This window comes from Apus apus, chromosome 2, assembly GCF_020740795.1.
Source record: "Apus apus isolate bApuApu2 chromosome 2, bApuApu2.pri.cur, whole genome shotgun sequence".
NCBI classification, from domain to species: domain Eukaryota; kingdom Metazoa; phylum Chordata; class Aves; order Apodiformes; family Apodidae; genus Apus; species Apus apus.
Genome location: NC_067283.1, coordinates 85,145,190 through 85,162,487, shown reverse-complemented (window position 1 = coordinate 85,162,487; position 17,298 = coordinate 85,145,190). Strand labels below are relative to the sequence as shown.

Genomic DNA, 17,298 nt, shown 5'->3' with positions numbered 1-17,298 from the left:
TGTCTTTTATGTCTCCTTCATCCAACCTCTAAGCTCTTACTTGACAGCCATCTGACACCCTGCAGCTCAGTCTTCTGGTACTTAAGATGAATGATAAAATTCGAAAGCCTTGTAATTCAGCCTCCCCCTCTTTATAGTCCTATTTGTGTGGTTCCCTTGTGATTGCTCAAGAAGTGGTTTTGATATGTCCTCGCCAAATAGGATGAGAATCTGGAAGATGGAATGAAATTTAAATTGCAGCTCTGGGTCGAGTTCCCTAAAAATAGCAGGAAAATTATTGTAGACTTTGTCCAAGCAAAGCAAAGTCTAGGCTATTGAAAATGCATGAACTAGCTGACAGAGAAGATGATGTAGCCTACCGAAGGTGAGTCTTAGTAGTAGGGTAGTAGCTGTAAAGTACAGGGAATGAGGGAAATAACCATAAAGAAATGAAAGGAACAAACCTGTTTGTTGGTTAATAGGTTTTGTTTGTTGGTTTTTTTGACTCGCATTCAAACCTAGAAATCCTGTGAGTACATTTTCAGGGAAGGTTAAGAGTTTTTTACTTTAGTAAAGGGCCTACTGACTTTCAGTAGGGAAAACAGTATTTCAAGTCATAAAATAGAGCTCAAAGATTAGGTACATGACCAGCACCTATTTAATTCTGAGCAGGTCTTTGGTTCATCCAACACCAAGAACTGGGATCGTCAGTGTCCAAAACGATTGCTGTGTAAATGCCATATTTGCATCCTGTTATGGTTATTGAGGCATGTCTATGGGGGACAAAATACAAGGTTTGCAGGCAACAATGGTATATTTTACTAGGCCAGTTGGTACTGCTGGAAAATTAGAGAAGTTTTGTGGATACACAAAGTTATGTTTAGTCTGAAGCAGCTGTTCAGGCAGTGGCTGTGCAGTAACCAGAAGCAGATATTGATGTGTGTGTTCATCAGTCCACTGAACTCCTGATAGGGAGTGGTGTAACTTGTTGCTAGGGAGTAATTATAGTACTCTGAAACAGGATTTCAGAGTTAGTGCAAAGGGCTTGCAGAGTAATTATGATTGTTAAGGAGGAACGAATGAGCACAAGTTACTTATTTACTGTGAGGTAAGGTGGCATATAGAGAAAGGTTGGTGTACTTCTTAGAGGCTGATCTTATTCCTGGCACCCACGCCACATCCCAGGTTGATTCACTTCAGACTCTTTAAGGCAGGGATGTCTCTATCACATTTAAAGAACAAGGATACAGATTTTTTTTTTGTTCAGGCCTTGGAATGACAATTAAAAGCTTGTGTTGCCCTTCAAAATACTGTTTCACAAAAATGCGCAGAAGTACAGGTGGGATTTTTAACAAACTATAATGATTGCTTTTTGACATGTGCAGCAAATGATTCTGTCTTCTATCTATTGACTTCTGGAACACTGTCCTGTGTTTTTTGTGGCTTTATTTTTCTTCTAAATTATTTGATCTTGCCAAGTGTTTATTACACTTGATATGTTGACAAGCTGAACTGGGGGATTTGTAAGTGATATGCTTCTGAAATGTATGTTCGTTTATCAGTATGAGTGAAGTGATGCTTCACGTTAGCATTGGTGAGATATAAAATCCCACCAAATGTTGGTTCTAAACGTATATATATAGTGAATACTATAGTAGAAGTATTTCATTCTGTGTCAGTAGCTTTTCATCAAGGAAGACAAAAATAGATGTCCATGCCTAACTGTTATTAGCTGTGTTTTTCTGCTCTAGAATAAATACATGTTTTCTGCAATGTCAAAGGATAGCTATAAAATTATGTGATAACTTTACTGAAACTTAGTCTTTGGTCTTTCCAGACTTCTTTTATCTGGGATTTCCAGATGTGTTATGCTGACTTTTTTTTTTTTTTTGCCTTTCAGATGACGATGTGGACCTGGAAGCTTTGGTAAATGACATGAATTCCTCATTTGAAAGTTTATACTCTACATGCAGCATGCAGTCGGAAACCACTCCACTCCTCCAAAATGGTCAGCTCAGCCGCAGTCAGTTGCCGTCCTCAGGACCTGGCACACTGCAGCCCATGTCTCCAAGGCAGAAGGTGCAGCGGTCTCAGCCAGTGCGCATTATGGCAGTCAGGTAGGAATAAGGAACTTGCTTCCTTTTTGTTCAAGTTGTCTTCAACTAGCTTCAAAAGAACTACATTTGAAAATAGGAGAGCAACTTCGGTAGGAGCCTAGCAGTGTTAGACTGGACTTTTGCATTGGAAAAAAGATGTACCAGGTAGGTGAAGGACATAAATTTTCCATGTATTTTGAAAAATGAAAAACGTCACTTTTTTGCCCTTTTAAAAGTCAGTGTTTGGTGTACCTGTAGTAGCAGACATGTAGAAATGTATCCTTGGTACCAATGTGTAGAAATGAACTCCATATTTGAATTTATTTCCAAACTGTTCACTCAGGTATGGTGCCTACTGACAGCTTCTTGGTTTTATAAAACGTAAGAGATCATGTAAGTGGATGAGAGTGCATTCAGCTAGTTTTGACATACAAAAAGTACCTCCCATGTGGAGGTTTCTTGAGTGGTTCAAGACAAAAAAGGAGCACATCATAGTTATTTGACTGTTTTTCCTAGAGCATTTTTAGCTCTTTCACTTGAGTGCGTTATGTGAGTCATCACAAAAAAAGGGTGTGTTTGAGTTGTCTCCCTGTTGTCAGGATTGGGGGCATGAATTCAAGCTTTAAGTGCAATACTCTTGGTGATGGGAGAGGCTATAGGTGATGCTGATGTTCTTAAAATCTTTTTAGGTAGCTGGAGGAAAAGAGCTCCTGTCAACATGACTTAGTAAATTGCCAGAATCAGAGAGATGTGAAGTTTCACTTCTATTTAACAATGCCTTCTCCAAAGGAAGTGACAACTAATGATAATAAAAAAAAAATCCCAGATGTGGAAAAGGTGGCTTGTAATTCTTTATGCTGATGTATTTCTTATGGGAATGGTATTCTTAAGACAGGCAGCATTTCTGGATGAATGGGTAGTATGCAGTAACTGCAATACAACTGATTCAGCTAATGGTGCAATCATTTTTACAAGTATTTCATATTTAACCTTGAACGGGGCTGTACTAGAGAATGCACTCTCTAGAGCACTATAAATGTCCATGTTTTGTAAATACCTCAGTTGAAACACTTAATATAAACTTTCTGGAGTTTCGAAACTTAGAAACTCTTTTTTGAGAACACTCTGCCTTTCTGAACTCTGTACTTCCATACGCACAAGAACATTGTGTGTTTATCATTCCAGAAAACAATGGCAAAACTTTTATTCAGGGTTATCTAGGACCCTTTTGTGTAGAAAGGGATGGCAGAACGGAATGGTTGACTGTGGTAATTCTCTAAGAGCACAGTTTTGTGTGTGTATCACTCATGAAGTAAATGACGCACTGCAGCAGTATGAGCAGAACACAGCATAGTCAATTCTCATTTAAAGAAAAACACACTTTTCTAATTGTGTCAAGTCTGTAGTTCCACTTCCTGTAATGGCAGTAAGTAAAAAACTTGCACTGTTACTCAGCTGCCAATACAAGAAATCTGCTGGGCTGGAGAGATCTTGTGCTGTCCTTTTCCTTTACCCTGTGCAGTAGGAAAGTAGTACCAAAATAAAAATAAATGAATCAAGCAAGTCAGGTAGTTGGCTGCATGGCTCATACTTACAGTTGGAACCAGCTATTTATAGCAAAACCCTTAATCTGTAAGGCTCACTATTGGAACACCAAAACAACTACATTACAGGCTAAAGCTACCTGCGGAGCAGATTTCTCAGTAGTTATTTTATCAGCCCCTGGTTCTGGTACAGGCAGAGGCAGTGAGTGTCCCCAGGGGTGGGATACACTGCCAGAGGCAAGCCCAGCAGTTGTCTCCCAGGCAGCTCTGTTAAGAAGTCTCTCCTTGCTGAAGGCATGGGAATAAATGAGAGCAAACTGAGTTCTTAATGATTTGTGTTTCAAATCCAGGAGTTAGTTGATTGTCTCTGGAAACTTCCAAGGTTGCCACTAGATGGTGCCTTCTGCAAAGGTGTTGCGGGCCAGAGTCCGCTACAGTCATGTGCTACATCTTCAGTGGGGATGCTCTCTAGCAGCAGGAAAACGTGAAGCAATCTTTGTGGTCATGAATAGGTCTTAGATCTTCTCAAGCTTTTCTGTGGTAACTGGTAGGCTTTAGTTTTCCTTTTGTTTGTGTGGGCAGTATAGGTGTATTATAAACTGTAACTTGAACCTCTGTGCATGCTGCATAAAGCTATGAGGTGTAGGAGATTCAAATTTGTCTGAACAGTAACTGTACAACTAGCATAAAGTGGGAGGGTGTAATTTCAGTTTATTGCTCAAGCTGAGTCTTTGTATTTCCATTTCTCCAAGAAATGCTGAGTTGCTTGGGGATGGAATCTGGTGTTTTAATGAGGTGACAATATTGGTTTCACTCTCAGCTTAGAGACTTTACACAAATGAAGGGATACATCTTCATTTGCAGATCCATGTGGAATTTGGCTCCAAGTGACTGCAGTTTTGTTGTTCTTTCATGATGCTTTGGAAGAGCTTAACTGACTTTCTGGCACACAGAGCTTAAGCTTGTAAGCCAGTGCATATAACAGAGAGCACAGACTGATATTTCTGTCTATTTTATTTACACAGTTACTTCAGATGCTCACCCAAGTAATCAAGTTATAAGCAACAGAGCAAGCATAGATGCCTGTCTGGTCGTTTTTCACATGCAATTACCCACTTTGTGCTTTGCAGTTGCTGTAACTCTGTATTAGTTCCTTGGGAAAGAGTGGTTTTGGTTCCTTTTCATTAGCATCGTTATTGTAAATAGTAGAGCAGGAGATCCAGGTCTAGTGATGCCAGTTTGCTCCTCTTAATGCTTAGTGCTTCTGTGTTTATAGGCGTCTTCAAGAAGAAGAACAGCAATTCAGAACATCATCTCTGCCGGCCATCCCAAACCCCTTCCCAGAGCTTTGTAGTCCTGCAAGCTCTCCAGTACTGGCCCCTGGATCTTTACCTCAGAGTCAACCTGCTAGTAAGCATGTGAGTATGGGCCGAAGCTTTTGGTTGTCCATTTGTGTTCAAACTAACAGTGGACTATTTGACTTTGAAGGCAGAAAGAAAGTATTAGTATAAGTAGAAACACTTCCGGACTTTGTGGGAAGGGCAGCACTGGCCAAGAGCGGGTCTTCAGTCTTGAGACCTTTTTTAAAAGGTTTCTAAGTATGAAGTATAAAAGTTAAGCATGTCTCTGAGACACATGCATGTTACGAATGAAGTGGTAGTGCCTAGTATCTTTCAGATTTTGTTATCCAAGGTAATGACTTACTAATTCAGAAGTCAAGTTAATTAGCTGAGAGTTGGAGGGGGGTCTGTACATATGCTGCATATTCTAGGTGTCACAAAGCCACTGAACAGCTGTCTGTTTTCTTTAAGAACATGGTGCTGTTTTCTTTTGCTGTTTTTGATGAAGCTGCTTAAAAAGCAAAATGATGTTCTTGGAGCATGTAACTAGGCACAGCTCCTTGTAATGGGATTTCAGAGGAGAATTGGCCCATGGAAAGCTGATTGACTGGCTCTCTGGGTATTCAGCAGTGAAGATAGCACAGACTGAGCTCTCAAGTGGTCCAGAGCAATAACCTCAGTGACACTGTGAACAGTTTTTCTTCTCTATCCCATTCCACGCTCTGAGAAACAATCATCTTGTTTTCTGTCAGTCCTGGGGCGTGTTTAAAGACTAAAGATAGTATCAAAAATCTTTATTTTGTAAACTCTGCTGACTTGCATGGGGATCAAAAGACAGATTGCTCTAACTATTAGCTTAGAACAGTTGTGTGCTTGAGTACCCAAAAATATATGGATGTTCTGTGTCACTGCTCAGTTAGTTTGTAAGCTGCTTTGGCTGATGAAAGGGTTTCTGTGGGCAGTTCAGCTACAAGAAGTAGATCTTAATGTAGACTCTCGCATCTTCGGTGTTGCTTTATGTTGACATAAACAGCTGTCTGCTTTCTTGAAAGACAGTGCATCTTCATTGGTTTTACTGTATTTCCTATATGTGCAAGTAAGGCAGATAACCAATTAATGCCGTATGAAAATATTGCGTCATTCAGTTGAGAATTCAGTAAGACTTCATCAGAGGCCTGGGTACTGGCTAAGCAGAGAGGCTGTTTTGCCAAGGCAGTGCTAATCTGACTCAGGGGAGACAAAACGGGCAGTTCCCTTCCGCCTCCTGGCATTTGCCAACATGGCAGCAGCAGCAGCACAGCTGTCTTTATGGAGCAAACTGATGTTGCTGATGAACCTGTGCTTACATTTCCAGATACTCCAGTTTCAGGGATTCTTTGGCTTTTAGCTTTATGTTTTACTAAAATTAACCAACTCTTCTCCCCCTCTACTCTGAACTAGTAAAACCACATCTGGAGTACCATGTCCAGTTCTGGGCTTCCCAGTTCAAGAGGGATATGCTGGAAAGAGTCCAACAGAGGGCTACGAGGATGATTAGGGACCGGAACATCTGTCACATGAGGAAAGGTTGTGAGAGATCTGGGGCTGTTTAGTCTTGAGAAAAAAGACTGAGCGGGGACCTTACTAATGTCTATAAATATCTGAAGGGTGGATGTCAAGAATGGGCCAGTCTCTTTTCAGTGATGCCCTGTGACAGGATGAGGGGAAACAGCACCAAGTTACAACACAGGAAGTTCCACCTCAACATGAGAAAAAACTTCTTTACAGTGACAGAGCACTGGAACAGGCTGCCCAGAGAGGCTGTGGAGTCTCCTTCTCTGGAGACCTTCACAATCCATCTGGATGTGTTCCTGTGTGATCTGCCCTAGGTATTCCTACTGCAGCAGGGGATCTGGACTTGATGATCTTCAGAGGTCCCTTGATTCTAAAGATCACTTTGTAAACTCTTAAGAATCTTAAATGATCTGTCAGTTTTTGATTGAATTTAGAAACTAGTGGTTTATCAGCACATGAAATGAAAGTAAACAGTCCTTTAAGGTATGTAAGAAAATGGCTATAAAGACAGGATAAAAGAGGGTTTTTTTTCAAATTTTACTTTAAATTTTCTCTTAAAATAGAAATTTGACAACCCTTTTCAGGGCTTAAAATGAAATAAATATTTATATTGCATAGATACGCTTCTTACTGAAATTTTATATCAAAGATGAGCCATTGTAATGATAAAACTTTCAGAGTATGAGATGAGGAGTTAATGTTAGAGAATAATGGCTTCTTCTGTATATGCAGATATATTGTTCATTTCAGTTTAACAACAGATTGGGTTCAGATGAGAAACACTGGTTCAGAGTGAGGGAAGGATAGGAAAGTATTTTTTTCCTCTCTAATTCTTTTCCTCTCTTTAATGAAGGAGTAGAGGAACAGAATTGAAAAACCCTTTAGTTTTACAATATTGATGGACAAAAATAACAAAAAAAAGAGTATGTGCAGTATTTTTAATACTTCAATTTTAAACATGGAGTGGTGTTAGATAACACAAAAATCTGACAATTAAGCCTCATCATATGATGTTAGTTGGTTTTAATCTACTTGTAGTTCCCTTCAATGAAGTCTGTTAAACATCAGGAGTAAAGAACTAGTAATTTCAAATACGTTTACATCCTTCCAACTTCATCACATTGAAAAAATGTAAAGTTTAGAAATTTGAATAAATTATTTTAGGACACACTCTTGCTTAGATAAATGTCTATATATGCAATATAAACAGCTAGTTAACAAAATAAGGTATGAATTTAGTTAAAGAACTGCAACAGTGTGGCTGTTAGTGAAATTGAGCTGCGTTTGAGAAAAATGTAAGTGCAACATTAAATGCAAACCAAGGTTAAACAAAATTATGCTTAATTTCAGGTTCTCTGCATGCAGATTATAAATGAGGATTAGAATTGGAATTTGGAATGAGCCGTTGTAATTACACAGGGTAAATGACGTGTTAGTGAAAAGTAATGCCCTTCGTGCCTCTCAAGCATATGTTTGTAAAGAGATGAACAGCAGTTGCAGCCGGCAGTGCTGCAACTGTGATCACACAGGGCATCACAGCACACACATGGTGTGGATGTGCCTTTGGTCACTTCATGTCTGGGGGACTTAAGGGACCCAGGTTGATGTAGTTATATGGGATTTCAGGAATGAGCAGTTATTTTGTTTGCTGACCATCTGAAACAGTGGAGGGGTCTTTGGGAAGCTGGGATGTCTGATATTAGAAACCAAGTGTTGTTAGTATTGTTCCTCATAGTATAACTCAGTCTTATTTAAAAATAATTTTAAAATGCAACTCTGCATTGATAAAAGGAATTTAAAGATCTGGTCATGTTAGAGAAGAGTCTCATGTAAATTGCCAAACTTTGGGCATAAAGAAATGCCAGCTCTGTTCCAGTTTTTACTAAATTAAAAGTTTTTTCACAGTATATTGTTCCTTATAGGAGAAGGATGCATGTGTGAATGGACGAATGAGTGAAGAAGCTTTCAGGTCATAAAGCTTGAAACACATTTACAGCTGAAAACAATTGATGTCATCTTTTCTCACATGCAAAATTTTATTCATGTAGCTGAAGCTTGAAACATACGTTTCTTCTTAAGATGCGTCTGATCGGTTTTCTTTTTTTAACAAGCAGTTCCCAACATTGTGCTGTTCTGCATTTGTTTCATACTCTTTCTTGGCTCAACAGAAAGAGGTAAAAGCAGTAAAACAAAGAGAAATACTTGTAATAAGCCTTGCTTACTTCTTTGCAGCGGATATATTTTGTTTTCTCATTATAATAAAGCATTTTCTGTATCTTACTCAAAAAAGTGCACATACCGGGAATAACGTTTTTTAATACAATTTTGTGAGATCTGTTGGGTAATGGTACTGATTTCACCACAGCAGGAAGCAGTATGTGACCTCTAGCTCTGCTACCCATCAGTATCTGAACACTGCTTTTAAAGCTGATGGCTGCAGGAACACATCGCAGCTGCTTCCCAGAAGACAGAGAACAGTGAGAAATAGGAAGTCTTCTGTACTAGCACAAAACTAAAACCATGTGTAGGCAAATGGGATAGTCATTTAATGGGACCATCAATGTATCACTCTTGGAGGTAAAACTGGAATGTTAGGCTTATTGGAATCTTTGCAGATTCTGTTTTTTTATTGGACCCTGGATAATCTTCTCTGGTGTAGGAAGAAGCCACAGCCTAAGCTGTGGATATATATATTTTTTTTTTAATTAAACATAGGCAGGTTGAGTAACTGAAATATAATTTAGTAGTAAAAGACTTAGAAGAGAAGTAACTGAACCCTTAGGTTATGTTTTGAAGGGTGTCCTGCACTGAGGAACCTTCCACAGTGGCAGGATCTGGGCTGTTCAATTGTGTGACCAACTTATACCTAGCAGTAGAGGTTAAAAAATTATAAGTAGATATATGCTCCTCAGGAGTTCAGCATTATGATCCCTTATTACAGTTCTGCAGGTGGAAACAGCCCACTTTGAGCTAAGTTTTATGGTGAGAAATGTTGTGTCGACTTGTTGATAGTGTTTTGGTAGAAATTGGCACCACCATAGTTTTTAATCACATGTTCAACCAGCTGCTGGGTACCTGGTTGACAAGTACCAACTAGCTTGAGTCAGTAGCTGCTTCAGCTACTGATGTGGTGAACAAGACACCTCAGATATCTCTTGTTTGGAAGAGATACTACCCTTCAAGCAGTAGCTGCAAAAAAAAGCTCTTAAGTTCTTGAGCCAAGAGTAGCATTGTCCATGAGCTTGGGCAGGAGGAGGCTGGTGGGAGAGGAGCTACTTGAGCAGTGCATCACCAAATGTTTCCTCTTTCATCATGTGCTTCTCTGTCCTCTACCACCTGTCTGCTTCTCACCACGGAGCTCAGCCATGAGCCAGGAGAAACTTCAGCAGATTCTGTGAGCGTCTAAGTTCTCCCACTTTTTGTGCTGGAAAGGGCAGGTAAAGGCAAGAGCAGGAAGGATGTTTTCTGGCAGACACAGTGGGGCATTGCAAGACCATTTGATTTTTTTTTTCCTCTCCCTTTCCCCTACATTTCTGTTTGTAAAAATCATGCACAGCTACAAACATGAGCATACCCCATGCCTGAGAAGGACAGTGATTGTCGGCTGGGAGAAGGAACAACTGAAAGTTTTTCAAATGTAATTTACTTAACAGGATAAATATGTTTGTCTAAGAAAAATGGAAACCAGAAAATTACACCAAACGAAGACCAAACATTTGTCCAAAAGATTGCTAAAAACATCAGACAGCTAGGTTACCACTAATTGAAGTCCATCTTTGTGTTCCTGGTATAAACTAAGAACTGGTTGGTAACTTAGGTTATAATTTCTGGTTGTGTACAAATATTTTGGAAAAATCATGCAATAATTACATGTAGGTCACTGCAATGCCACAGGATATTAGGCTAAAGTATCTAGTGTGAGTCAATGAAGCTTTCAACTGTAAAAATAGGGCAAATTTCTCACATCCCACCTCTATACAGCCCAGGCAAACTTCCAAATAGCAGTTTGGTATACCAAAATTATTTACTCTTTTCTATCAAATTAAGTTCAGAAATGGGTATGTATTAATGTCGTTCCTTTTTCCAGATTTAGTTACCCTTCAAGGGAACTCCTGTAAACAGACTTGTTTTAATTGTTTTAATTACATGTTTTGATGCACATTTAAACATCTTTTTCTTCCTGTAAAACTTTTATATTGGCTCTTATGAAGACAAGGATTTTGATTACAGAAAGAGGAGGTGTATAAAAATACAAACTTTAGTATAATGAAAACTTTATATACCAAGTTAGATTTTTGAATGTGACAACAAATTCTGTACTTAATTCTGCAGTTGAATAACCTTTAGCATCAAGACATTTGGAAAAGAAATCCTGACACCAGGTTGAGTCAACAAACAGGTCTTCACTTTCTCTAAACAGGCTGGATTAATCTGGATAATTCCTTAGGTCCTGGTCTAGGTGCTCCCTTTGGCATATCTATAAAATACAGGTTTCCATGGGTATCTATATATCATGTTGTTTTCTTCAGATCTTTCTTTAAAGCAAGACTCTTAATAAAATAAATAAATCATACATAGATTGCTCTGTAATATGTTTAACTTGGATGCCTTTTTGTGAGAAAACTGTGATTGTGTTTGGAAAGAAATTGAGGAAGATCAGGCCTGTGCTGTGGGGCTGTGATCTGTGTGAAATTAGACCTTGAACTTCCCTGGGTGCCCCTCTTTCCTTTGCAGAAGTAACACTTTCCCAAACCAAGTGAGTTAAATTTGATGCACAGTGTAGGAAAGACTTTGCCTTACTTGTTGTCTTGTTCCCTGTATCACAAGAACATGTTGTCCCATTACTCCTGAAGAAATCATAGGGGGGTGGGATGCTGAGCTCACATGGTGTTGAAAGTCTCATTTGCTCGTTACTGAAGAAGAGGGTGATGAATAACTGAGGACTAACAAGTCTGTGGGACTGAGCTGAAGGCGGGAGGTCCTCAGCACTGTTAGTGCTGGGTGGTCTGTGGGTCTTCAGCTGGAGCCTCACCGTCTGCCAGGGACTGGGATCAGTAGGGATTCAAAGCTGTGGTTTCTCCTTCACGCTTATTACAGCAAGAGGCTTGGTGGTAGAAAGAAATTAGTCTCTTCGTTCTTGCTTTTGGGAAGTGCCAGAACAGTAGTTACAGTCCCAACATGAATTACTGGAAATACTAAGGGTGTCTCACGCTCAAACCCAAAAGTATGTTATTTGCTGGGATTTTTTGTTTTTAATGACACAAACCTGGCCCTGCTCCCAGGAGCATTTTGGCTCCCTACCCGTAAGTGATGCTCCGGCAGTGGGAGCGTGCTGGGAGGAGGGCTGCATGGTGAGGACCAGTGGGGCAGCACGCCGGGGACACATCTCCCAGCCAAGGGTGGTCTGGCACACTCCATGGGACGGGACCAGCCTGACCCAAACCTGCCCTGCTGCACGTGTGCTGGCAGCCCCACTAGGGTTCAGCCACACAGTAACACTTGCAGTTATCTTCGAGATCTGTTTTACAAGTGGTAACAGCATTGCAATTAACCTTTAGGACTGCCCTGTGTAAATACTGAGCAGCTTGTCCTGTAAGCTGCAAAAGCTGTGCATTGGTGTGTTCACTATAGGTGTTTGTGTGTGTGTGTTAGTTATGCGTGCCCTTGCACATCCTTTGTTGCGTCACATTACACTCGCTGTATACTTTATAGTCTCACAGTGAGAATATAACCTGCCTGTCTTATGCTTTGATCAGGAATTGACAGAATTGAAAAGCTACCAGGCTGAGAGTACGCAGAAAAATGGGAAAATGTAACATGAGAGAAACTGTAATTCTTTCTGTGCCTAGCAAGGCAAGCAGGAGTGGGTTTGGGTGTAAGCGTCAGTGCAGCAGGGAATTAAAAAAAAAAAACAGAACTATATTGAGTGATTGTAATTATACTGTAAGTGAATGGTTGAGATGATTCACATGTCATAACTTTTATACTGATAGCCTTTAAAGAGTTACTCAACATAGTGGGAATAGCTACGTTGAGTCTAATCTCTGCTGTCTGGACTTGAGGTGTGAGTTCAGGTCAGCTTTAGACATTTTGTATAGAAACCTTTTTTGGACCTCTGCCACCCAGTAGGACAAAAGCAAGGAAGTACCAATTCATGGGTTAGAAGCTCTGCTGTATATCCTACGTGACCTTGCAGCACCACGTCATTGGCAGCAGTCTGCAGTTGAGTTGACCATGAAGTCCTTTCCAAAGTTTCAGGTGAGCTGAAGCAGCTGTGTTGGCACTTGTGGCTGAGCTGCAGGTGATCCACCAGTGGATGCTGTGGACATATGGTAGTGCAGGACTAGGAAGATGCCCAGTTTTTCTCTTGCTTGCTGGCATCTACTTCTAGGGAAGGTAGGAAAAGCCAATGTTTAGTTCCAAACCATCAGCACAGCGGTTGCATAAGTATTAGGAGTAATGCCGTTCGTTTACAGCAGGAAAGTGGCCTCTTTGGGCTTGCTGTATTTACCCAGACAGTGAACTGTGCCCATGTTGAAAGTGGGAATCTGTTTGAAACGTCTGTCTTCACTTAGGCAGTGTGGATGCACAGGGGAAGAATAAACTCACAAGTTCATTGCCGTGGTAATGGGATATATTTGCTCCATTGCTCCAGAGCTTCCAGATATGGTTTTGTTCCATTTCCTAAACAGAGGGGATGTTAGTTGGAATTTAATAACATTTTTGCATTAGAAGAATACTGCTGAGTTAATTAAATCATTGTGGGATGAGTTTCAATTCTCTGTTCTCTTGATTTATAGTCTCCTTATTGCTATCAAATTCTTATTATATTATTATTTCTCATTATAGGAGTGCAGAATTACTGTACTAAAAAGAGATTTTGTTTAATTAATGTAAGTACCTTCAATTTTGCTTCAGTCTGGCTGTAACATCGTTTACAAAACCTACATAAAAGTGAGTTTAATCTGGACTTGGTAAAAAGGCAAGCCACTGCTGATTCATAAAAGCTACATGTCATGTTTCTCCGTTGGCATTAGGATTGCTTATTTTCTCCAGTGATAGACCCTGCTGCTGCCAGGGTTATTTGAGCCAGTTTCTCCTGCTGCATTTCAGGCAACAACAGAGTTGGAAAAATTTTTGTTATGCTTCATGCCCTGAGTGTTTGCTTTTTCTCTGGTTGCTGAGGGAGGAATGAATAGAACTCAGAAGCAAAATGGATTGACTATTAGCTGGGACAGTTTGGATGTGAGATCCCATGTTGAGCATGGGACCTTTCTGTGGAAGGTGGATAAAGCAACTCTGTCTCAGCCAACTTATTACCAATGAAATTTCACTAACAGCGAAGCGAAAACTGTTCTGCAGATTTTTATGGGGGAAAGGGGTAAAGTGGAAGAGACCTTTAAAGCTGCTTTTGTTTCTCACCAAACAGGTGTCACTTTATAACACCTACATCCTTCCAGCCACTCCTTTTATCTGCCTAGATCTTTTGTCAGGCTGGAGTGAGGAACTGCTCTGCTTTTCGGGGATATTGATAAATTCATTATACCTGCTTTCTGTGCTCGCTCCTGTACCCTGTACACACCTAGGATCACCAGTGTGCACTACCCATCCAGACATTTGGGAACATCATCTCCACTTGTGCCTCCCCATTGCCAAAGGGCCCATGCCACTGCAGGAGGCATCAGGCCAGAGGGCAAGGAATGCTTCAAGTGCTGGGAATAATGTCTGTGCTCTTCAGCTGCTGGGGAAGGTGGGATACCTTACCCTATGGTGACCTTGCACGTGTTCTTCCTCACGCCTTCTAGGTTCACCTTTAAAAATCACATTTCCCTACTTTCCTTGCAGAATAGGTAACAGAAATGAGAGCAAGCCATCCCTAAGGAAAAAACATTACTTAAAAAAATCCCTGAAAAACTAATGAGGTGCAAAACATGAAAAAGAGTATTTTAAGCTAAACAACAGCATCCTGGTGGTAAAACACCAGGATTTAATTTTACAGACAATTTGCCCTTAGGCTTCTGTGAGTAATTTTTGAGCTTGTCCTTGCCTGCAAACTGTTAAGAGCAGCTAATTACTCTGTAGTAACTTGCTTGTCATAATGTTGCTGGTCACATTTATTTTCCCTGCTGCTTACTGAAATCCACTGAAAGCAAGCCACCTGCAGTATTTCCGGACCTTATAAATAGCTTTAAAGATGTTTGCATCAATTCCCTTTACCCAGGTACTCAGTTGTGTAGAACAAGCTACAGATGGAATCTTTGGTAAGTGTCAGGTATAGGGTGCACAGTTTAAGCATTGCAAAATATTTGTCATGCTTGCTTATGTGAATGCTCTTTGCTGAGTTGTCCCAAACTCCAGAGTAGTGTTCTATTTAAATGGTTGTGTGTGTTTGTGTGTATGAACATACATAGGAGAAGATCAAAAGATTGCTTGCAATGCTGTCATACACCTTGCAATGGATTTATGAAGCAGCTTGAAAAGAAATAAACATTAAACATATAAAGATCACCCTCTTCATTAGATGAAGAACTGAAAGCTGATGTTGTAGGAACAACAGCTACTCATACAAATAGAACCTTGTATTTTATATTCTCAAAGTATTTTTCTGAATTATTTGCTGGTTCTATGGATTTTTCTTCTATGGCTGACCTTTGGACTTTTTTCTTCACCAAACTAGCTTGGCAGAGCTTTATAAAGCTTGCCCAGTTGAGGCTGAGCCTTGCCTGTTGTGTTACAACCTTGTCAAATGAGTGTCATCTGATAAGCACACTCAAATAATGTCTGGCTGAAAAATGTCCTTGTTATACTTGAAGCTAATATCATTCCACTTGTAGCATTTTAAAAGTCTTAAATGTGTTTGAGAATCTACTATTTTGTCTTCTGTCTGCTTCACGAGAGGTGCCAAGGTTGGGTTTTACCCCTGAGGGTGGATCCACTTTTAAAATGCTGTTTGTTGAAAGTTTTGTTTATGCTTTTTTATCTTGGAGCATATGTATCCATCATCATTTGCATCTTAGTTTCTTGAGGTTTTTGAATGCTTTTTGGGAGTGGGTTGGGGTTTTTTTGACTGCACAGATGTCTGCAGGCTGTCATTCCAAGGGGAGTGGAGTGCTTGGCAGCTGGTGGAAGACAAAAGAGCACCACATTCAGCTCCAGTGATAGAGAATGTATATTTCTAACAATTTGTACAGCATGAAACATTTCTTAGTATGTTCTAGATTATTAATAAGAAGGGAAAATTAGGAGGCAGCCAGCTATATTTGCACAAATGTACCTTCAGTGTAATTTCCCTTTACTCTCAGTGAACATTGAGTTCTACATTGCACTGCATGCAAGTTACAAATGAGCATTTGCTTACAGGCTAATTAAGCATAGCTTAGGGCAGTACTTAATTGCAACATTTCAAGCAGTACAGAGGAACTTCAAACCAATCCGGCTAACAAGAAATTAATTTTGTGCTCTGCCCAAGGTTGCACTCGCTGCTGTGTCTGTAAGGTTTCATTACCACTTAACCTCTTCTTATGTGCATGGAATAACACTTGAGCACTCTCCAGAAGTCAGTTTTTGTCTAAAGGAAACCTTTAGCATTTAAACTACAGCAGGAAATTCTGCAAGAAGTGAGACAGGGTGGGGACACGATGAAGCCTTTTAGTGGGTAGGGAAATTTCTTGTGCAGCAAATGCTGGCTTTGAGTGTCTTTAGCAGTTCATCTATCGAACAGATGTCCAAACAGGTCTAAGTTGAAAGACTGCTATGTTGATGTATAACCATTAAAATGAAAGAGCTGAATGAACTCTATAGAAAGCTTTCTATATGTTACTTTTATCCCATAAATAAATAAATAATACAGCGGTTTTGAAGATGGTGAAATAAATTTTGCAGCACTGTAAAACATGCCCACATCACTTTCTCCTCTTTGCCTCTTTCTCAAGCCTTCTCTAACGTGCAGCTGTAAAAGCTGTGGTGGTGAACTGATTCTTGTCTAGCAAAATGGTTGAGGACGATGTGCATGCAAAGGGCTTGTTTCTCCCCTAAGCTAGAGTCTTGGAGTTGCTAATTGCCCGACTTTCAAATAGCAGCCATTAAAGAACGGGAGACCCTAATATAATTCCTGCAAAAATAATATAAGATATATTCATAGAGCCGGACATGATTCACAGTGACTGCATTTCTTTGAGTTTGCAGCAACCTCTGCTTTCTACGTAATTGAGTTCGTCTTGACTACAATTATGTCTTTTCTAAACATTTAACTGCAAAGTATCTGCAATAGAGGCAATATCTGAGTATGAGGACTGATGGAGTGTAGAAGAATTAGTGGCTTTTCTTGGTGGACTGCTTTGTCAATGTATTTTTGAAAACTGTAAATGTAGGGAAGTAGAAACTATTTTTTTTTAGTTGTGTGACAATATTTAAATAGATTTTTCAAACCAGAACAGTCTCACTGAGTTCAAGACATACATTAGAAATATTTGAAAAGAAGGTATTTATTAAAGTCTGAGTTGATAGTAGCTCAAATGGCTTGGTTTCAGCTTGCATGTCAGTGCAGAACTCTGACCTTGCTATGGAAGGACTTCTTCCATTATTTGTGTACAAAACCACTTCTGTTGGTGTAGAACACCAACCCAAAGTTGCTTTGTGCAGGGACACAAATTTCTTCGCAGAATTGTATCTCTTTGCCTTTAAGTTTATTCCATAGTAAAACAATACTTTCTAACAAATACCACTATTGAACAAATCTTAGGTAATAATTCATTACATTCCCTGGTCTCTTTATAATTTTATGTA

The 17,298-nt window shown here is 39.8% G+C and overlaps 1 protein-coding gene across 6 annotated transcripts in view; it reads left to right on the top strand.

Moving 5' to 3' along the window:
* GRB10 (growth factor receptor bound protein 10) overlaps positions 1 to 17,298 on the top strand; it is a 151,252-nt gene that overhangs the window by 89,063 nt on the left and 44,891 nt on the right. For all 6 annotated transcript variants that reach the window (XM_051609645.1, XM_051609648.1, XM_051609643.1 and 3 more), the window contains 2 exons: positions 1,880 to 2,096; positions 4,896 to 5,037. In XM_051609645.1, coding sequence (XP_051465605.1) covers positions 1,880 to 2,096; positions 4,896 to 5,037 — 359 coding nt within the window. The remainder of the gene's footprint in view (positions 1 to 1,879; positions 2,097 to 4,895; positions 5,038 to 17,298) is intronic.